Source organism: Nothoprocta perdicaria, unplaced genomic scaffold (assembly GCF_003342845.1).
Source record: "Nothoprocta perdicaria isolate Ctin4 unplaced genomic scaffold, notPer1 scaffold_58, whole genome shotgun sequence".
Classification (NCBI taxonomy): Eukaryota; Metazoa; Chordata; class Aves; order Tinamiformes; family Tinamidae; genus Nothoprocta; species Nothoprocta perdicaria.
Window position 1 is genome coordinate 3,266,427 of NW_020455843.1, and position 22,494 is coordinate 3,288,920.

At 48.1% G+C, this 22,494-nt stretch overlaps 1 protein-coding gene across 4 annotated transcripts in view; it reads left to right on the top strand.

The window, feature by feature from the left end:
- EXOC6B (exocyst complex component 6B) overlaps positions 1 to 22,494 on the top strand; it is a 219,116-nt gene that overhangs the window by 151,689 nt on the left and 44,933 nt on the right. For all 4 annotated transcript variants that reach the window (XM_026048845.1, XM_026048846.1, XM_026048847.1 and 1 more), the window contains one exon: positions 8,059 to 8,132. In XM_026048845.1, coding sequence (XP_025904630.1) covers positions 8,059 to 8,132 — 74 coding nt within the window. The remainder of the gene's footprint in view (positions 1 to 8,058; positions 8,133 to 22,494) is intronic.

Genomic DNA, 22,494 nt, shown 5'->3' on the forward strand with positions numbered 1-22,494 from the left:
CCCAAATCTGCAATATTGTTTGTCATAATCCAAGCAATGCTTCCTTCTTCCTCCAGAAGGGTCTTCCAGAAGGGTCTTCCATGGAATGTGTGTCCTGGCTGCAGATCCCGGCTCCGCTGGCAGCAGCTCTGGTCCGCAGAGTCCATGTTGCTGCCAATTGTAAGAAGCATCCACCTAATTAATAAGCCTTAATAATGCTAATTAATGAGCATTAATAAGAATTTGGCCCTTGATTCTTCGGGCTGCAAACCCAYCTGCAACCCTGCAGCTCTCTGGTACCTTGGGTCACTAAGCAGCATCTCCTCCCGGAGAGCCCCCGGCGCTAAGTGAACCGGGGGACATTCAATACAGGCTTTAAAAGCGCAATTCCTTAAATCCCCCGGGATCTGGAGGCAACTGTTTTTGGAAGATGAAACCCAGAGCTCCTTAACGTTCAATGGCAGCGTTGCTCCTCACAAGGGTTTTCTTTTAATTCTCGTTACCTCAAAGTGCAGGTGCAAATCTCAGCGTCCCTGTTATTCTAGCTGTGCATTCGACTCCTCAGGCTGCCTCCTACCCTCTGCCCGACTCCAAAGCCTCGTCTGTTTTGCAGCTTGAGCCAGCACTTACCGTTTATTTATCATTTGTGTTATTTGGTATGTTTTTATTTAGGCGTCAGTAAGGTTTTTGGAGCTCTTTGGGGCTCTTTCCAGGGAATTCCGGGGCAGCAGAGTTGCTGGGGTGCAAGAGGCAAGGAAGAACTGAGCTGTGAGATTTTAGAAGTTGTAAGTAATAATAATTATTATTATTAATAATAATAGCCGTATTCCCACAGCTTTATTTCCTCTGGATGGGGAGGCTTCTGCCACCAGCACAGTGCCACATGTAGCAGCCAAAGGGCTCTTTTTCTGGCCAAAAGATGGTCCCTGAGATGCACATTAATAGTCCCAGGGCATTGAAAGCCGTTTTGACATGAGCAGTATGTGTATAAGGGCGTCTGAAGTCACATTTTCATACTGTTATTATTTGCATTTGCAATTCTTCTTATTTCCCAGCTTTCTATCACTCTTCTGCACAGGCAAGAGAGTTCGCCCGCCTCTTATTTAAGGCTTAAGACGTGGCCGGTTAAATGAATTGTCCAGCAAGACACAGCGGGACACCTCTAATTACGTCTCAATTTAGGAGTGAGCTCTGGCTCCAGCCCCTTGAGCTGACTTAAAAGGAAAAAAAAAAAAAAAGAAAACCCTGGAGGGGAAAAGAAATAAGGCAAATATTTTGGTGAGTCTGTAAATAGAGGGCTGGTATTTCTTTAGGGATAGGCACCTGCTTTCTAAAATGAGTTTGGTTGCCATGTCCAAAATGCTTCTTTAACCTAAGGTTAATGGGGGATTTTAATGTTTTTTTTTAAAAAATTGGAGCGGGTCTTTTAGCCTAGAGGTGTGCTCTGCTCTCTTTAGGACCTCCTGTTTCTTTATATATATAATATATATTTATAAATTTATATATAAATATATATATATATTTCCCTATATCTTGTATACCTTGGAGGTAGAGGGAATTTAATGTAATGAGCCGCAAGTGGGGATTATTTTGGAGGAAAAAAAAGGGAAAAGCAACGCAGCTGCTCTCCCACAAGCATTTCAAGTCCATGTCGCCGATTCCAAGGGCGGTTAAGGCAGATTGTTTTTACAATACCTAGATCGTAAAATAAGCAGTTGCCTAATCTCTAAAGCCGTTTGACTGCTGCTTTGTGAGAAATTGCCATAAAATTACATGTAAAGTTTCGTTAAAGGCTGCGTTTTCACCCAGCCGGCTCCTGGGTGAAGCCCGGGAGACACTCGGATGCGCCGGCCGGTTTGGGGCATCCTGCGGGAAACCCTCCGGAAAGAGCCGGGACCCAGGGCAGCTGTTGCCACCACCTCCTYGCCTGGATCCCAGGCTTCTTTTTCCCAGGAAAAGATCTCTCCAGGCCTATCTGTCGCTCCCAATTCTAGCGGCAAATGCAGAATTCCCTGGGAAGGGGAGAGAAAAGCAGAGCCCTTCCTTCCCTGCCTCCTCTCCTACCAAAACTTACCTTTGAGGAGGCAAATCTTGGCATTCTCATGCAGGTAGAGCGAGTGACGTGGTTGGTATCGCTGCTGCAGGATGTGCTTTCCTGGGCGGGAATGKTGGGTTGGTGCCATGTGGAATGATRGAGGGAAGGGAAATAGGGTGCTCTGGCTGGTGGCTCAGCTGCTTTCCTGCACTTTCCTGCATTTATCCCCCCTAATTTTTCCATGACTTTCTCCCTAGGCTGTATCATTCATGCCTTTAGTGTTGCCTGTGTTTTCCTCAGATGACCTTTTGTAGGGTTGTGGAGGCCTCATGCCAGTGGGGAAAGTCATTCCCRGTGACTTAGTGCATCTAAATATGCATCCAGGAGAAGCGCAGGACTCTCCATCAATGAGCTATTAAAAACATCCCTTTTSGGGGGTATTTTGTTCAGCATTTTAGCTTTTGCGGTTGTCCATACATTCTCCTTCTCTCCCGTCTCCCTTAATAGCCTATTGCAAGTCTGGGTCRTCTCAGGGTCTCCTCCAGTCTCCCTCACTTGCTCTTCCTGCTGCAGCATTTGGGATATCCTCCATGTCCAACACCTTGCTGTGCTCTCCTGGGTCGCCAGGGCCCTTGCCTGACATTAGCCCATCTCCATAGTCCTTTGCAGCTCGCTTTAGGAAGAGGAGATGCTTCTCTCTGCCCTGACTAAACGACTTGGAGAGCGTGAGTTGGATCCCTGAAAATCCTCACATCTTGCTTCCTCTTCTCAGCAAGTGAAAAGCAACGGAAAGAAACTAATGGCAAAATGAGRGTCCTTTTATATAACACTAGATTTTGTCTTCTTGTGGTCTAAACTAATGTTTTCATTCTAAAATGTTTTCAGTTTTGCTTTATACAGAGAGATGGGAGTTTTACTAGTTGGCCTTCTCCTGTTACTTGCTTCCTCTCTTCTTTTATTGCTTGTCATTCTATAAGGTTACTTTTTCAGCTTCAAGACCAATCTATGCTTAATTCCTTTAATTTATAAATTTTTCTGAGCTTGGTGTTTAGCTAAACGGTTCCCCAGCTGCTCACCAACCTTCCCATCCTCACCAACACAGACACACACTGTTGGTGTTTATGAACCTTTTCYACTTGCTGAGGTGATTTCCAGAGGTCCTCATTCCTCACATTCGTATTTCATGGGAGTTGAGAGCTTCATAACAGTCCAAAGACTTTCCTTGTACATCTTGGGTTACAGGCTTGGGAACCTGCATAGATCTCGAGAACCTGCATGGATCTGTAGCTCAGTTCTGTTGCCGTCTCCTGCAGATAGGAATTTTCCTGGCACACAACTCTTGCAGTTTCATCTGAAGAGTTGCCTTTTCTTCTGCCCTGAAACATCTGCTGGCCAAACTGTCAGGTGTCCCTCTCTGGTGCTGCGGATGTTCAACCAGCCTGGTCGGTACTTGAAGTCCAGGACATCCCTGCGGACCACCCATCTCTGCAAACCAATGGGAATCCAGGCTCCTCTCCGTTTCATGAGAGGAGCAAAGGACAGACAAGGACTTTTTTTTTTGATAACCTGATCCAGCTCAATGTAATATTTTGAATAACTGCTCCTTCTTCCTGCAGTTCTCAGAAATTCCACAGATGGGGATGAACTTTGATCATTTGTCCTGGAAATTACATTGCTGAAATATAATCTCAGTATGGAAACTGTAAGGAGAACAGTAGGACTTCTGCCCGAAACACCTTCTGTCTGTTTCTATCGCCCAAATTGCTACTCATCTTTTCTCACCTTTTCTTTTCCTCGTGAGCTTCTCCGTATTCCATGAAGAGATCTGTTCTTTAGCTGGACTGTTCTCAGGAGGTGACTTTTGCCTCTCTTGTTGAGCTGTGAGAGATTCTGGCACTGTTTTTTTCCTAAGAGTCTTCTGAGACCTTGTCTAAGGAAGACTGCTGTGGGATATGCCACCTCATTTGTTAATGAATATGAGGTCATTGCTTCTCCAAATGCACAAGCCGAGTCCTAACCACAAAGTCCTGCGGCCCAGAAATGTCTCTTGGGCTTCCTCTTCTGTAATCCTGATGGGAGCCATACAAGGATGTGGCTGGGTGCACATGAGTGTGTCCAAGGCTGGCGTGACGGGATGTGGAGCTTCAGTTCTTGGAGCCTTGGGATGGCCTCCTTGTGTGCGAGCGACATGATCCCGTTGCCTACGTTTTACCATCCTACGTTCTGGCGCTGTCACATAAATCAGAGTGAATCTTACCCTCCGAAAGACGTTCCTGAGGAAGGAAACGCAGCCAGCTGCTAACCTGCTGTATACCAGATAACATAACCAAGGGCTGGGTGTGTTTTAACCACGCAGCRTGTGTAAGACACCCTTGGTCCTGGTGTGTAGAACTACGCGCAGGATATAAAAAAGAGATTCTCCCGTTTTGTATAACTGATTTACAGTGGGCGCCTTTTCTCTCGTGTTTGTTTGAACTCTTTATTCTTTGTTCATTGTAAAGGGCTTAACGGTTCCTGTTCCTTGGTTCTTTCATTGCTGAAATGTTTTGGAAGAGAGGTTAGAGTCCCTCTGTGACCTGCCCTGGGTGGCCCAAGCCTGTAGACCTTGCAAAGACATTACTTTTTTGGCCTGAACACAAGTCTCTCAAACCTTTCGCCTGGCTAAATGCTTTGTACAAACAGGCGCATACTGATCTGCCCTATTCTCCCGTGATTTTCTGCTCGAGGGTAGGTGGCTTGCTATGTTTGCCCCTTGCCTTGGTAGTGGGGCAAGTACAATGAGCGGATCCGACAGTACTGAGGCCAGCACTGTGCTCGGTTGTTCCGCGAAAATTATCCTGAAATCTGGTTGAAGAGATTAAAACCAAGAAGAACTGGCTGTGTCCTTCCTTTAAAGCTCTGTTCTCTTCTTTGTTCCTTTTCTTTTCTTTTAAGACTTTATCCCTTTCTCAGGGCAAAATAAGTTTGTGGCATTGGTATGTAAGCCGTGACCTACGATTACCGAAGATACGACCAGTTTTGTAGCAGCCGTGGCGTGAAGCATTGCATTCAGGCCTCTCCTGGCTCCTCGCGGGCAGTTGCCACAGCAGCTTTCTTCTGCTCTGTGATCCCTATTCTCCAGCTCATTTCTCCTGTGATGCAAATAGGACATGGCTGGATTCTCCAGTGGTACAACAGGAGGTTCACCTCTTGGATGTCAAGGGCATTGCTAAGGTGGGAGAGGCCCCTGTCCTTTCTTTTATGAGTCTGTTTGAGCAGATTTTGGGTCATAAAGACCATGTTTGACTGTTTGGGTCATAATGACCATGTTGGGTCATAAAGACCAAGAATAGTACCAGCACAGCGTTGCTTGTGTAATTCCTAGGGTTGCTCCAGCATGGTTGCTCAGCAGGAGACAACTAAAGGTGAGCTGCTAATGGGCAACCACATCTTGGCAGTAAATCCATCTTAGCGTATAGATGACCGATGACAAAAACGATAGAGTCACCAGTCTTGTGAAAAACATCCACGAGCATTTGAAATTCACATCTTTGGGAAAATCCTCCATTTCGCAAGCCCACGTGGGCTTCTGCTAGGGTTTCAAACAGCAGCAAAGCCCTTTAAAACAGAAGGCTGGTTTTGGTGGAATCTCTGTAGGGTTCTTGTTTTCCAATGTTGTTTCAAGCGTAATTAGTAACATGGCATGACCCCATCCGTGGAGCGTGGGAGGCAGCAGTCAGGCAGTCCCTTCTTAYGTACCTCAACCCACTGCAAGCATCAGCCAGCCCGTGGTGGTTTCATCTCATGAGTGGAAGCTAGGAAGCTATTTCTCACATCTAATAGTTTTTTCTTCTTTTTTTCTTCTCAAATTCTTAGGTACGTGCCTCTCCAAAGTGGGGGTGTTTTAGGATTGATGTGGCTTTTGGGAGGATTTTTCCAGATGAGACGGAGAGCGTGTAACAAATGTGTAAAGATGATTTATCCCTCGCAGATCAGAGTCAGAAAGCCTGTGGGTTCGTCCTCCCTTGCGTGTGTGTTCTGGCTCAGCAAATTACAATCAAATTTTATAGCGAGCGCACATTAAAATGACTGTAGAGGGAGAATTAATTAAAGCAGCTTTGAGCTTAAATGTAAATCACTGTGGGTTATTCGCAACCTAAACACTGCAGCCCTGGTTGGGGAAACTGGCTGGAAACCGAACGGTTTCTCTGTCCAGTCGCATTTTGGGCAGAAGAGACAAAAAGTCCATCTGTGGAACTGTGCAGGGTTTCACCTGGAATTCGAGCTCATGTTGAGGCTCTGTCTAGGGATTTTTCCTTTTCAAGGTCTAAATGATAACACTCACATATATCATTTTTATTTTTAGTTTTTGTTATCTATTTCTAGTAGTAAGATTGGATAAAATATTGGGTTTTTTGAAGCTGTATTTCTTAATCAGTGTGTCTAGATGTTAAAACAAAGTTTGCTTTAACTTTGTAAAGAGAAACGCTCTCATTGTCCTGCAGCAGAATCACTTGAGTGCTCTGTGCAAAGATGAGTGATCCTTTCAATCTTGGAGCTCTTCTGGCATCTGAAATTATTTAGAAGTAAAGCTGAAAACTGGCCCCTSTGTCCCTGGGGATACCTGTGTCTACACTGAAGGATGTTCTTCATCCCAAGATTTTAATGAAAGTTGCAGCAAGAAAGCCAACAAGTAATCTTTCTTTGGCTTTCAAAAAGAAAGCAGTTGAGGAACAGGCCTAAATCCTGTCTTAATCGTATGTCTGGTGTGAGGGAATTGCTTATATGACTGGCCTACTACAGGATATCTTTAAAAATAGGTCTTTTCAATGACCTTATTMCTTCTTTATTGGCATTTGCTTGAAAATGAGATAACCACTGGGTGGAGAAGCATTCGAGAAGACCATCTGGTGTGAGGAGACTCTRCTTCTCAGTGTTTTGGCTAAGATCAAGTGTAGTGTTAGTACTTAGTGTTTAAGGAAAGGGCACGTTTTGTCTCCTGGGACCTCTGAGGAATCATGAAGACAGAAGACAAAATCCTCCTTTCTTGTTGTGGAGCCTTCCTTCTTCCTTAGCCTTGTGGAGCTGCAGAAGCTACTTTGAGGCTTCCGGATGGAAAATAATAGAATAATTGGGCAATAAAGACYTGACAAAAATGTAGCCAAGTTGGGCAAAACCCACCGCAGACATATCCTCAAAACACACACCTGAACACAAGCAGTCATTGGCTTTATGGACGTTACCAAGTACAAGCCGTTAAGTGACGTGCAAGAACTAAGGTCTTCTCAAGCGGATTTGTAGTAGTCCCCCTTAGTGGTTTCAGACTTGCTTTAAACAACAAAACAGAAGAAAAATAAATGACTTAAGCGTGGATTTGTGGCCAGATTGCACCAGAAGGAGGTAAATGTGGCCATGAAGGCGTTCGCTTGGCTTTGGAAGCCAACGGCATTCACTTGTCAGATGTCTTCATCCCCAAGAAATAAATATGCCGCCGGATGGCGGCGGCCCTTCCCGTTGGGGTGACGGAGCAGCGGCAATCACGCGCCATACCAGATAATGCAAATAATCTGCTGCCGCATAATTAACGGCGCGGCTGGGCATATTTTTTTGATGAATGCTTATGGAGCCTGGTGACAGGCGTGAAATTAGAAAATTCCTTCAGCGCCCTAAAATATAAATAGCTTTCGGAACTGAAAGGAGCTTCACAGCTGAAGATTTTATTGTGGCGAGAGGAAAAACTTTTCCACCCCCATCCCCCCTTTTCTTCTCCGCGAGTTGTTTGTCCATTCACAAAACAAATACTCTGAAGCCCAGTGCGGCTCATGGGAATAAATTTCAGGTCGAATTAGTACAGTTTCCTTGCTGTCAGGACGGTGGAATTAATGGTGTTTTGATGACACGAATTTTGAAGGGCAAACAAAGAAGCTGAAGGGAGGGAGACATGACTCCTTAGAAGCGCGGTCCTCCTCTCCCCCAGCCTCTCTTGTCTTCCCTGTCATCCGTCTGCCAATCTCCCTGTCCATGGTTAGTTAAAGGCGCTTTTTATCCTCTTTTCTTTCCCACAGAGTTTGCCAGATCCGGCCCAGTGCCTGGGTTCCAAGGGGACACGCTGCAGTTGGCCTTCATCGACTTGAGACAAGTAAGTCTTTGTGTTTTTGTTTTTTGTTTTTCTTTTAAGATGTGTGACTGAAGACCATCAGGTCTTAAGGGAAGGGAGAGGAGGGGAAACGGCGTCGGTGGTTTACGCCCGAGCCCTACGTTGGGACCCCTTCCCAACGCGCTCCCCCTCCTGCTCCCCATCTAGGCCTCGAGCCCTCCGGCCTCCTCCAGGTGCTGGAGGTGACCGGGACCCATGGTGGAGCTCAAGTGGGATGGAGCTGGCGTGTCGTGGTTGCCTTCCATGGCCCAAGGACACCTCCGAGAGCCTCCAACAGGGAGCAGGTGCCAGCGCCCGCTGCCCGCGCCGCTTTTGTTCGCAGATAAAGCGTTTTCGCAAGGCCGAAGGCATTTGCATTCGGCGTTGTGTGGTGTGTGTGTGTGTCCGTGCGGGGGGATTCTGCCTGTCTCCCGCTGTCCTCCCCCTCGGCCRTCCCCTCTTCGCAGATGCTCCCCAGCCGGGAATGACAAAGCGGCCCTGGAGGAGGATGACGGGGAGAGGCTCCACCCAGCGGTGCCCACCTCTCAAGGGGCCCCCACGAGCCCCATTGAGCAGGGCAGGTACCCAGGCACTCGCCGGGGCTTGGCAAGCCAAGTCAGGGAAAAGCACCATTCTGGCGAGCCATTTGTTGGGGGTAGAAACGGGCATTATTGATACACTGGGCTGGGGGGGAAAAGTGAGGTGGTCCTGTCATCTCTTGGCACCGAAGATGGATGGGTTGGAGAGCAACTCTGAATGAAGTTAGACTCAATGACTGATGCTTCTCTTCTATTAAAACAATCTTTTTTTGTCTGTTAAACCCCCCTGGCTTTGTCCCTCCTGCCATCATGATGCAGTGCCTCTTGTTTTCAGGGTTGACGTAGTTTGCATTCTGAAAACTTTCGGGTGCCGGGGCTATTTCTTAAATCTGCATAATCCCTTGTATCGATGAGCTCCTCACCACCACGCCTCGGATTCACGCTGGAGCCGCTTTTAACCCGTAACAGTTTGAGAACGTCCCTGAAGCCAATTGATGTGCCATGCAATCTGTCATCCCTTGACACTTCCACGGAGCAGCAGGAAGGTTGCTAATCATGTTGAGATTCAGGTTTCCTCCTTGGGCGTGGGATTAAYGGCGTGCAGACATGGTCACGGGAGCTACATGGGAAAGGTGCGTGTTACCGTCGCCCTGCGTTGACACTTTCATCTTCATTAGCTTCTTGGCACTTCGTTGACTGCCCTACGCAATGCGCTCCCAACCTCCTGGGCGTAAGGAAATGTGGAGGGTTTGGTCCTTTTCCAAGCACGAAGACATGAATGCGGGGATTTTGAAGAGGAAAGCTGTGGCTTTTGGAAGAATGAAATGCTTTAAAAATGCTCTGCGAGGTTCAGCTGCTCTGAGCCAGTGCATTAGCAGCAGGCTGGGCTATGTGAAATGCTTGTACGGTTCATAAGTGCAAAACACAGCCAAAGGAATTGGGACCGGGTGAAGAGAGAGCTAAACAGCAGTCCTCTACGGCTCTTCTTCCTCTGTCCAATACTCTTCTTTGTCCAGGGCATCTTTGTCTTGGTTTTTGAAGGTAGTCCCCGCTTTTTATGTCATTTAAAGGTATCAGCTTGTCAGAACGACGCCAAGAGAGCTCGGTCCTGTTGAGTTTCAGGTGGAAACAGGCCGTCCTAGGTGTTCTTCTGGGCAGTAGAGCTGTGTGGCTCCAGGCAGAGTATTGTGCCCGTTGGGGAGAACATCTGGATGGATGAAGGTGCAGCACAAAGAGGTCATCCCTTGCTTTAGGTTCCTCTTTTTAGACATTGCGCTCTTCCTCTTCCCTGTCTCTTTTCAGTTTCTGGCTGTCTCAATGTCTTTGAGTAACTTTGGGTTCTTCCAAAGCAACTGTAGATAAAATTGTCAAAGTAACGTGGGATTAAGTTGCTTTAAGGCATTGACTAAAATTAGTTCTAGTACAATCAAATGTAAAATGGTAGAGGAATATAGTGATAAGGTAGAGGAATTTTCTATCTCAAATACTGAGTCCTATAATGAAAAATAAAACCTGTTTAAATACCATTGCTAAGTGCATCAGAATTTCTCCTCAGTCAGTGTGCTAGACTTGAATGTAAGATCCCTTGTACAAAGAGAGCCAGATTTTCCCCTTGCGCTCAGCAAAATTGGATGTAAATTCATTATTATGGGGTCAAGAGGAAAAGAGTCCAGCCCTGAAAACACAAATAGTTATTCTCTTGTTTTGTAGACTGATTTCAGATGTACGAGGAAAATCCGTACTAGCCACTGAAACTGTTCTAGAGCAGACAGTAATTTAAAAAGCAACTTCCCTTTGAATCCCGGGACAAACCTAAATCCATAAAGGCCTTTAATGAAGTTATAATATCAACCAAGTCACATCTTGGATCTTTTTGAGAAAGTCTTCATCAAAGAATGATCTAGCAGGGCTACGCAAATATTTAAGGCTTTACAAGGGAGCAGTAGTTACTTTTTTTTCCCCTTAAATTTAAGTTTTGTGCTTTTTCACTCTCTGGTGTATGTTAGAAACCTGATGGAAACTTGGGTCCATAAATAACCTTGCTAAAATGTGAGAGGTGCCTAAATAATTTACCCTTCTGCACCTTGCTTGCAGAAGATACTTAGGCACTTGGATGTCCAGCACCCCCAAGAGTTTCAGGGGGCTTGAAGGGAGCCCCGAGCCAGCAGATGCAATAAGTTCCCTGTGCTCTCCAGAGCTTCCAGCCAGCTGGAAGTGTTTTAGTTTTTCATTTTCGTGGGTTTATTATAAGCAAGTTGGTTGCAGAAGAAGGTTTTATATTTGTCTCTGAAGTCGCTGCAATCCACAGCCATTCGGATCTCTCTCAGAAGCCAGATCGACAATTGTGGCCTGTCGCCAAGGAAAATCTGTCTCCAGCACTCGAAGAATTTCACTCTGGGCTCTAGCAAGTGAACCTCTTAGGCGGCTTTGAGCGCGTTCCTTACTCCAGGCCTCTGCGTCTGTCCAGCGCGTTGTAAATTCCCTGTGTCGAATTTCCACTGGAAACGCAAGCTCCAGCATCAGGCGGGATTTGGAGRAACTTGACCCGGAGCCCATCGTGCTGGAGGCGTGCAGATGTGCCGGGGTGATGCTCCACCGCCCCAAATCCGCCCCTTTCCCGTTTTATGTAATAAACGGCAGGAACTTGAGGGTGCTTCTGAATTGGGGTGCCACCTCTACAAGCCCCCTCAGCGAGGCAGGAGAGGCAGCCTCCGTCTCTGGGTGTGGAGCAGCTGCTCTGCTTGCCACTTGTCAAACGGCAGAAGCATTTTATGTGCTCGTTTTAGTGTGCTCCAAAGCCAGATGTGGTTCCTGTGGGTTTGCGTTGGATGCCAGCCAGTTGGGTAATGAGAGGTCTCCCTCTGATGCATTAACTCCTCCCGATTCCGTTTGATAGCGATGCTTCATAAAAAAATGCTTCCCTCAAGCRCGCGGTTCCCTTCAACCCCTGTTCTGTGCCCTGTTCTTCCCCTCAGACGAATTTCCTGTCTTCTCTGTGTTGTTTGCCCAGTCGCGGGAGGTTTTGTTTTTGTGGAGAAGGCACGGCATAAAAAGCTGGGCAGGAACTTCGAGCCTGATGAGACGGGCAGACGTTCCGTCATTGTGTCCGTCTTTGATTTCCCCTGTAATTTCTGACTCCTCTGGCCTGTTTCAGCCCTGTTTCACTGAGGGTTAGTGGGCTTCAGAGGTATAACTGGCCAAGATAACAGAAAAGCTGTGATGTGAACTCGTGCCTCAGACATCAGAGAGTCTACTAGGTAGCTCAGCCTTGCAAGAAGTCCGTGGAAAATCTGCCTTTAGCGGCTCCACGCTTGGGTTTTTTTGGAAATGTCTGGTCAGTTGAAGGAAATGGTGATGGGAAACTCTAAGATTATATCAAGAGACCCAGTTGTGTTGGGTTTTGTAGAGATTCAGCTCAGCTTTAGTCAGAGCATGAGATGATCAGTAGTGAAATGGAGTTTTGAAGGAACACGATGTGTAGCTGGTGTTTCTTGGTGGTTGGTTGTGTTAAAGGTCCTGGAGGCTTCGTCTTGTGCAAGACAGGCCTGCACCATGCGAGATGGTGAGGTGGTGACCTCTCCTACGGCTGCTGCAGAGAGGTATGGCACAGTCCAGGGCTTCAGGATCCAACCTGGGCCTCCTGGCTGAGGGAAACCCCTTGCAAATGAGGGAGGGTGTAGTGGCCATGGCCTCGTGGGCCAGTGCTTCAGGATGGAACTGGAACTGCAGTGTTATGGTCACCTCTCTGCTCTGTTACTTTAGGCATTTTAATGGGTCTTGAAGAGCTTGGAGACACCATCAGGGAGACCATGCATGGTCATAGGTTCATTGCCTCCAAGCAGGGAGCCCTGGTTCTTTTACGTGTATTTTACAGCTCCAAGTAAAATTCTCTTTCCCTACCTTGTAAAAACCCAATGAGATAGCGGAGGAGCAGTGTGAAAACAAGGCACAGGATGAACCTTAGAGCCAGTCCATACGTGGGCTTGGTCCTGGGCCTGCCGCAAGACGCCCTGTCAGTCCCACGGGGCGGCAGTGCTGTGGAGAGAGGCTTAGATGTTAGGACTAGATGTGAAATCAGTTTGGCTTTTTTCTTCCCCTCCCCTTGTTTTGCTGGTGTTTGCAAGAGAAGCTGCAAATCGTGTTAGAAGGAGAGTCAATTAAGTCGAATGTCTCCGCGAGACGTCTTCGCTTCACATGTCCTTGCTTGCGCCTTTGAAAGCAGGGGTTGCTGTCATAAGAGGAGCTGCAGACGGAGCAACCGTGGCTTTAATCGTTGAGTGCAGCAAGGCAGAGATGAAAAGGTGACTCACTGGCTTCATCTAATCTGCTTCCTTGCCAGTTGCTTTTTCCATCTCCAAATTGCTCTGGAGACTTGCGGTCTGCCTAGCCCACTACCTCACCCGTCTTCAGCGCGGCAGCCTGACTGCTTCCCAGGAATGTCCATCATGATGGGCTGGGCAAAGGCTGCTCCGTGGGAGATGCACACACGGGTTTGCTGGAGAAGAGATCTTGTACTGCTGGGTTTCCAGTTCTTGAGTTGTCAATGCTCCTTGCAAGGAGACTTTTACCATCCCTTAAGCAGAAAGGAAGTATTTAGATCTTTTGCATCTCACTTAACTTCTTCCTTCTTAACTGCATCCCTCTACTCCTGTTTTCACCCTATCTTCTGTCCTTCTTTACTAGTGCTTGCTTTTAATTAATAATCATTACTTCTGTGGACTCAAGCACTCACTTCTGCTCTTAAGCGCAGTGATCAAGAGCTCTTAGGAGTAGCCCTTGAGAGTCATCCTTCATGTGGCCTGCCTGGCATTGTATCCCACGTGGTGCCAAGCAAAATGATGACTTCCATTAATCTTTCATTGCAAATGTCATCTTGCTCTTGTGCACTAAGGAAATAAGAGGTGTGAAGACATATGTTCCAGTTGCAACCTTAATTCTTAATTACCCTGCAATGATGAGTTTGAACTAGTTTTATCATTACCTTAAATATAGGTATTTGCTCTCAAGATCGTATCTGCAGGCTGTTAATTACCTGTGCTGCTCTTCTCCGAGTTGCCTTCACTGATTGGTATCTTTTTGGATAATGCAACAACCCTTATTAATCATGTTCATTATGATGGTGCCTCCGGGGCAACTAATAACTGCCCATTTCACTGGGTCTTGTGGAAACATGAAGAACTGAGAGTCTAAACAGATGATGGAGACCAGAACAAGTAGGCCAAATGAGCCTGACAGACAGCAGAGTGCAATATTGCTGATTAAATATTTTCCTTTGTCCCCCACCATTCCTGAATGTGATGGATGTTTTTCTAGGTATCCACATCAGCTTTTCAGAAGTGGAGATATTGTTGCCTTCATCCTCTATCTCTCTACCTATGCGGACCCAAAATATGCTGGTTTCTCTAAATGGGAAATTGTCTGGGGAAAGTGATTTAAAAGCTGTAGTCTGTTATTAATTTACGTTGGACCTGAGTGCTCTCTGGGCCTCTCCAGCATCACGCTGAGTTTCCTTTTGAAAGTTATCTGCATGGGATAATACAGTAATTTCATCACAAAAAAAAAAAAAAAAAAAAAAAAATTGAGTCCATTAACCTTCTCCCCCAGGAAATGCCTGGATGAGCTTTCTAAACTTGCATTTTAAAACCAAGTTTGCCTTTGCAAATATTTGCTGTAATCATTTGGTGGCGAGTAATAGTTAATATAAAGCCAGAAATTCTTGAGGCCTAGATAAACCTTATGAATTTCATGAATTTGTACGGTATGAATCACGTCTCTGGAAGTGGAGCTGGCCGTGGCCTTCCCTGTGGCCTCTCTGGAAACTAGGGATGGAAGCGGCCTGTGGTGCCCAGGAGCCCTGACCCTTGGCTCCAGCCCCTGAGCTGCTGGAATTCCTCCTGTCCCGCTCCCACGAGCTCATGGGGCTCACTTCTGTGTTACCCCATGTGCTCCACATGTCCTTCCCATTTCTGCTGGTCAAGGRTCCATGGGTCTCTCTGTGCCTCTTCCCCACCCCAGCTCTCCCTTGTCCTAGGAAACTTGGAAGAGGTGAAAAAGTACTAAAAGAAGCTGGGGAGGATGATTTAAAACTAAATGCGTGATGATGGCTTCTTTTATCTGAACCGTGGTCTTCATATCATCTGATGCTTCTACCTTGGTGTTAGTGCTGTCTGTTTTTACCCTCTGTACTACCCCGTTGGTCCCGCTGTAGGAAAACAAGGTGCTGTTTCCCTTGGAAAACTCTCCTTCGCAGAGCACTTTATGGCACAGACAGTTTATAGGCTGGTGCCTCCTAAACCTCCGTCTGGGCTCATCTCACAGACTACGTGCAGTTCTGGTGGGGCTCAGCCTGCCCAGGGCTGTCACAGGGTAGGTGCTCCGTGCTGAGGACCCTTCACAGGTGACAGACACCGGCTCCTTTTCCCCAGTCTGACACATCTTGGTGCTGGGACAGGAGATGCTGCTCAGGGAGCCGTGCAGGAGTCCCCGGGCACGGCCAAGGCAGTGCAGGAACCGGCGAGGACATTCCAGCGCCGTGGCCAAACCAATGTTTTCCTTGCTCAGCGCATGGTTTTTTTAGCGCCTAAAAAACAACAGTATTTGCAAAGGGCACATTAAGTAATTTATTTTTAAATCAATGTTAACTGTCTGACTCACAAAGGAAGGATGGTTCAAAGTTTGTGCTGGAAATCCTGGCTGCTGCTCTCTGTGCTCTGCAGAAGGAGAAGGGGAAGAGGGAAAGACACACAAAGGCATAAGTTCAGAGCGGATTTAGAGTCTTAACTTTGAATTTTCTTGCTTTGGTGGGTTTAAGCTAGTCTTAGTGTTACTTTAAACATAGCCCTTTGTAGTTCAATTATATTAAAGTCACACAGATCCCCAGTCCAGTCGGCTGCTCGGCCTCAGTCAGGATCCATCACTCTTTATCCAGGAAGGATGTATTGGCATGCTGAGGAATTAAAGAGCCTGGATGCTCCCCAGAGCCTTCAAAGAAAAAAAATAATAGACTCAAGAGTGCAAACATCCTCTGTTAGCACTTCTCTTAGGCGGAAAGTTCTGCCTGGGTTCCTTTCGTTAGGGCAGAGCCCTGGGAATTGTGGAGGCTGTTGACATGTTACAGAGTGGACCAATAAAAATAAATAAGCAACAAAAAAAAGTCAATCGAACCCTTCCTCATTCAGAAATTCCTTCTTCAGACAAAAGAAATCAAAGGGSCTGGTGAGGAGATTGATAAAAGGGGAACAGGCTTTGCTACCTTGCAGTTGTGTGCTAAATTCCTCAAGTAGTTGCCTAAAACGTTGACCTGACCTGGCTGGCTTGAAAGCAGTAACTGGTGGGGTGGGACATACCTGGTGTTCTCAGCTTAATTGGTGCCGTACGCTGCCTTTTGTGGTTTCCTSGGGAATGACCGGACTTTCCGCGCTGTGGTCAACCCCAGGTCCCGGGCCTGGGTTTTGTCCACACACATCCCCTGTCGCTGCAGAGATCTGCTGAGCAGGCTTGAGGTTAACAGCAACCTTGCACCTCCTTCCCAGGGCTGCGTCCTGAGCTGAAAGCATTTGAGTACAACCTTACACGATGGCTTGTTGTTCCTTGATGTTCTTGTCCAGGGTATTTTATTGTAGGACAAGCAGTGCGGCCAGATGGGACTCTGCCTCCRTGAGGAATCTCACCAGGAGGGGACATCTAAACCCGTAGACCCTGGACACCCTCGGCTCTYGCTGCCCCGTGTTTGGGGGTGCTCTGGGTTCTGCAGCCCGGAGCAGGTTGCTGTGTTTTCAGCCTCCTCTGCACACCACAGGAGCTGGATGCTCTTAGCAAGCCTCTCGCTAGCAACAAAGACCTCCTCCCCACCGTGCCCTCTACTTGCCGGAGCCTGAGAGCGCGTCATCCGACCGGGGAAACGGACACCGCGTGAGTTATAAGGCCCGTTTTCACCTTTAACCCGCTGATTGAGGCAGGATTGACGGGGAACGGAGAGGGCCAGAGGGGCCTGCCCTCCAGCCCCTGCTCCCCGCCGCTGAAACCCAAGCCGCCGCGAGCCGCGCGTGCTCCCGCGCTGTCGCTCCGGAGCCGGCGCGCAAAAGCTCCGCCGCTGCGATGGAAATGCCATCCATAAAGAAACCTTTATTGAGCTGCCTTCCGTGACATCCTAGCTTCACCTTGCCGAGCGCCTTTCTTTTCTTAAGTATATTGTTTTAGGAGTGCTCCTTTTGCTGCGTGAAAGCACAGAGCGGGCAGCTCGACGCGGCCGCTCCRTCTCCCCGCCGTGGCTCGGCTGGGCCGTGGTGGGTGGCAAAGTCATGGTCTTTGTCTCCGAGGCCATGGGGGAACCGTATCCCTGTGCAAACAAGCAGCTCCTTTCCCGGGATCCCCTTGGTTGTCCTTTCCAAGYGAGGAAGCAGCAGCCCTTGGAAAGCATCTGGGGACACGTTGCCACTCAGAGAGCCAGCTCTGACCAACACAGCTCCCAAACCCACCAGAGAAAGATGAGCATCCAGGAGAACCATGGCACACAAGACGCTACCACATCTGTCCGTTCAAGAGGACTGACCTTAGCCTTCAGGAGAGAGGTGCCAACTGCCCCTTAGATGAGTGGTCCCAGAGAAGTCTGCCATCAGAGGAGCCAGTTGATTTTCACAGAATCACAGAATGGTTGAGGTTGGAAGGGACCTCTAGAGATCATCTAGTCCAACCTYCCTGCTCCAGCAGGGACACCCAGAGCATGKGGCACAGGGGAGTTTTGAAGACCTCCAGGAAAGGAGGATTTTACACGTGATTTACAGAGTTCCCATACTGACTGGCGTTTATGGATGCCATATCCATGCCATGTGGAGCGCCATGGATCGAGTGGGTGATACATGAGATGAGGTTTGTGGGCACAGGCAGGTYGTTCGGAAGTGGAAGGGCCTCATGCAAGACCAAATGGTGGAGAGGGAGCTTGACCCCTGCATACCTGAGATAACTCGGTGGCGAGGAGGCGCAGGAGTGACAGCAGGACTGGGGCTTCGCAGGGAAGCAGCCAAGAGAAGACGTCGTACTCCAAGGAAAGGCAGAGTTAGGAGCTCAGTGTTGTGTTTTCAGCTCCTTCAGAGCTCTGTTTCAGCCAGCGATTCCTTTGGGAAGCTCAGTCGAGGCCAAAGGTGCTGCACATCTGCYGCAACAGCATCCGTCCCTCCACGCTGTCATTTTTATTGATGAATTGACAGCAAGGTGGCACTATACAGCAAGAAACATCGCACTGTGATTTATTTCCACTTTCCTATTAGTTTCCCCTCCACCAAGATAAAAACCTGTTTGTGTTCCTATTGATCCTCTTAATTCCAGGGCTCGTATGTTTGCTTTTGGTCATAAAGCAATAGATGGTACTATTAGGTGCGTAAATGAGCTGTTTCTTAGCTTAGTTCTATTAAAAGCAGGAGTTTACAGATTGGTTTGGTGATGGTGGGAGGGTTTGCGCTGTTGCTCTCCATCAGGAAATTAAGTGATTTGTGATTAAATGCACTTCTGCTCTGGAACAGAAGAGGAGTGACTGAGGTGTCTAAATTGTAGGATCTACTGCAGCACTAGAAGCCCAAAGTATCCTAGACATCCCCAAGAGACTGGCAGAGAGCACGGGCAACCAGGAGATCTCTGCCCAGCTGAAGCAGCAGCTGCTGGATGCACCTTGGTGCCTAGGTGGGCTTTGGGTACCTGTGTTCAGGACCTGAATTGCTCCGTTGCATGACTGACAACTGGTTTATTTGATACATGTCAAAATCTGTTGCAGTGACAGGATTGAGCTTTGAGGTTCTGGCCCTTTGGTACCAGTAAGAATAATGGGAGGTGAGGTAGGTCTAGCTCCTGTCCGGTCCTGTTCTCTTCAGTATTGGCCCTTAAATGCTCCTGTGCAACCGAGAGAGCCAGGAGCAGAGGACAYGGTCTCCAGAGGCAGTTCTGCACACCCTGCATATGGGTGAACAAATCAGAAAGACCCTGGCTCGACTTCTTGCTCTCAGGTTGTCTTTGCATTTCTGGATATTACCAAACGAACCCTTGATCCTAGAAACGTAACAAACTTCACCAAAGCACCAGCAATTTAACAAGTGTTAGAAATCCAGGCTGCAATTTTTGAGCAGRCATTACAGAAAGTGTCCTTGCTATTGCTGTGCATCCCTTATTATTGCTGTGCATCCCAGTTGCTGTGTGTAACTGGCGGGACTGTGTGTTAGACTAGCTGGGTGCTAAGAGAGCTCGGTGTGCTAGGATGCCTATGGGCGGAAGAGAGCCGTTAAGCTAATGGTCTTTAATTGGTGAAGGTTGGGGTGGTCTAACCACTAGAGCAATTCTCYGCTGTGGGTCTCGTTGAGGAACGGGCTGAGATGAGCTGTTTCCTCTGGAAATCGCTTTAACAACCTGCAGTCTGTTGCCTCGTACGGTTCACGGAGAAAACGTGCATCCAACTTGGCTGCAGTCAAGGTCAAAGAGCGGCAGAACCGTGAAGTCCTGTCCCCTGCTAGCGGCAGGATGCTGACGTTGAAGGGACGTGGGGCAGCTCCAACCCGGAGCCACCAGGTGCTCAACCTCCCGTGCTTGCCAACAGCTACATCCCAAAAGCAGAGGAGAGTCGAGGGGAAGGGCAGGATTGTGTCTTCAGACAGTATTTATTGTATTTAACTGTAAAGTGTAGTTGTGAGCTGCTTTAACACCTTCCTAGGTGCTGCATCTGCTTGTCTTGGACSCATTGAGTCTCCCAGGTGGGGATGTGCGTGGAGACTCACCACCAACATACAGTGTTCTGCTTTCCCCACCATCCTTCCTTGGCTAATTCCCTTCTCCTCCCAACCAAGTCAGCTCCGGGGCTGCGAGCTTTAAACCACCCCGCCAAGCGCAGCATTTATTCAGGTCAGCTGCTCATGCATATTAATCCCTGCCGCCGCCTTCTCGCTYGCGCGTCCACGTTCGCCCTCTCCGTCAGCTTCCCCTCGGGGACGCGCCTTCGCCTGGCAGCTCAGCTGGCGTCAGGCCGCGTGGATCGATACCGGGCAAGCTTGCCGTGTTTAAATTACCACCACGGTCTGTTGGTCTTGGCTTAGGCGGGAGAAGCCCGGTGATGAAATGACACCCGAGCCGGCGTTTGCCGCGCAGTGTAAACAAGCGCATTAGCTGGACCGGATAGACACGTTAATTGCGGAGTGAGGCTGTTGCTTGGACGGGTCTGTGAAAGCTTCGGGGAGCTGCATCATCCTCTCGTATTGTTGCAGAGAAACCACTGCAGAAATAATCCTTGTCCTCGCTGGCAGGTCTGGCTGCCGAGCCGCGAAGCGCCCAATCTGTGCCTAGCAGGGCGGTGGTGGGAATTGCTTCCTGATACCTGCGTGAGTTGCCCGAGAAACTGTCTTGGGGGAAAAGGGGTGTAAAAAAGGTCCTCGGGAGAGGTTTGGGGTATCTGGAGTGAAACTTGAAAATCCAGCTGTAAGCCTGGGTTCCCATGGGAGCAGGGCTGAGGCGCACGGCTGGAGTAGATGTTAGGGGGACCGAGTGCGGGATGGGACCTGCTGCACTTGGTCCTGTGCATCGTCACAAGCCTTCCTCCGGCCRGGGCAGATTGGAGTTAATTAGGATAATTGAGCTCTGTGACTAGGTTYTTGGGCTGTGTTATTTCTTTATTTATGGTTAATCGCTCCGCCGTGATGGTTGGCTGGTCAGTTGGGGCTGTGATTTGGTTTGATTAAACAACGAAGTTATGGGCTTTCTTTTCTGGCCCGTAGAGGTATCGTGTCTCCTTTGGAGGAGACCTCATGGGAGCAGCAATTGTTTCATTTCTCTGATTTCTGTAGTTTCTCCTGTGATACCTAATTCTGTCTCCCGTGTTAGAGCCTGGTCTGAGCTGCAACGGCAGGTCCTGTGGTTGGAAATGAGGTTTCCATGGGTGACAACCRGCGTCTTTCAGTGTTCAAACTGCATTCGGGCCACGGGCTGAAGCACCTGGCCGTGCCCAGAAGCATTTCTGGGAAAACACGAGCTCCCCTTCAGCCTCGGCTGGTGCCACCCAGAAGGAGAAGGAGCCAGAGGAGCGTTCCCAGCACCAGGTCACCGTCATCGTGCCGCCCTGCCGCTCGCCGCGGCCGCCTCTGCCCGAGCGGGACAGCAAGGAGCGCTCACATCTAATCCCGTTAAGCGCCGCAGAAGGGAACACCTTAATTTGGCYGCAGACACGAGGGCTGGTGCGGAGCCCATGTGCTAATGGGGAGTGCCAGCGGTGGTGGATGGGAGCCTTTTGTTGCCCAGATTAAGCGAACCCCGAGCAGATGGTGGTGCCGGGTGTGCCCGGTACCCGGGAGCCTCCTCCAGCGCTGACTCAGAGCGCAGAGCCGCCAGCGAAAGCCCAGGCTTGACTGCTTCTCATCTAACCCCATGCCCTGGATGTTCCGCTCCGCAAAGGTCACGGGCATCACGGTCTGAAGTTGTGATTACGACTTAAACAACAAATGCATCTCTTTCTTTCTTTTTTTTTCTTTTTTTCTTTTTTTTTCTTTTTTTTCTTTTTTTTTTTTTTTTTATTTTGTGGTGACTTGGAGGAGAAGTGTCTGAAGTCTGTTATTGTTCTGGCTCACTTAATGTTTAAAATATGGAGGGGGGCGGGAAGCCTTCCTGGAATGCACGCCCGATGCAGAATGGCTTTTCAAAAGTGTTTGAAAACAATTGCTTCTGCAGGAGTAGGAGCTAATTTGAACAGCCAGTTCTGTCCTTGAGATTTACATTCCGGGATGCCAGAGGAAAATAGCGCATTGGAATTTGCTTCATGTTTGAGGTTAGTTTGAAAGAAGTCCGGCACTTTTATTGAGGGTGGTTTTATATAGCAGCTCTCAGTGGAAACAGTTTGTCTTTTATATTTTTAGGTTAAGGGATTTCTTTCAGGTCAGGCTGAGTTCATGCAGTTTTCTCCTCTGCCTTGATGGAGGTAGGCAGTATTATTTTAAATGACTTGGGTCCAAGCTTGCGGTACAGCCTCATGGGCACCTTATTCTATATGGTCATGGAATGAGGATGATGAAATAAATAAGTACCTGTCATTTCCAAATCTGCAGAAGAAGGCTGCTTTCATCTTATCCCCTAACACAGATGGACGATGAGTGTGAGCAGCAGCTGGCACCTAAGATGAGGTGGGTTCCTGGGCTCAAAGGATGTCCATTGCTCCCAGACTTACCCGCAAGCTCTGTAGTTTAGGACCTTTAATGATCCCTCCACCTTCCAGTGGTTTTGGGGAGAGATGCTCTTAATAAAAGGCCAGGAGAGCACTTCAGTGCAAGCTCCTCAAGAGTGGTATATTTTCCCTATCAGTTATCTGTTAATAAACCTTTATTTGTGACTAAAATATTCCATTTGAGCAAAGAGAGATAGTACAGCACGTGTGTATGTATGCATAAAAATACATGAAGTTAAAAGCTACTCCTAGAGGAAAAGATGATGTAATGGGCTGTGGAAATAACATATATTTTTCTATATATCTTATTCTTTCTCTCATCTGATCACACTTAGGATATAAAGAGTGGAAAAAAGCACCAACCCCGCTGAAATGTAAACCACTTCAGCAAAGCTCTCCAGTAGCGCTGTGCTGCGCTCCGGCGCGGAGCTGCATCCACTGGCGCTTTCCAGCGCGTTAGCAGCAACATGTGGAGCCATCTGTCATGGCTTGGAGGTGTCGAATGGATTCAGCAGGTCATTAGGCAAGACCAGAAAAAGAGAAAAAGGGGAAAAAATTGTCTAGAAATCAGCTTATAGACAGGAAGCGGGGAGACTCAAGAGCTTCTTCAGGCTCCTTCTGCTAGCTTTTTCTTGCACRCTAA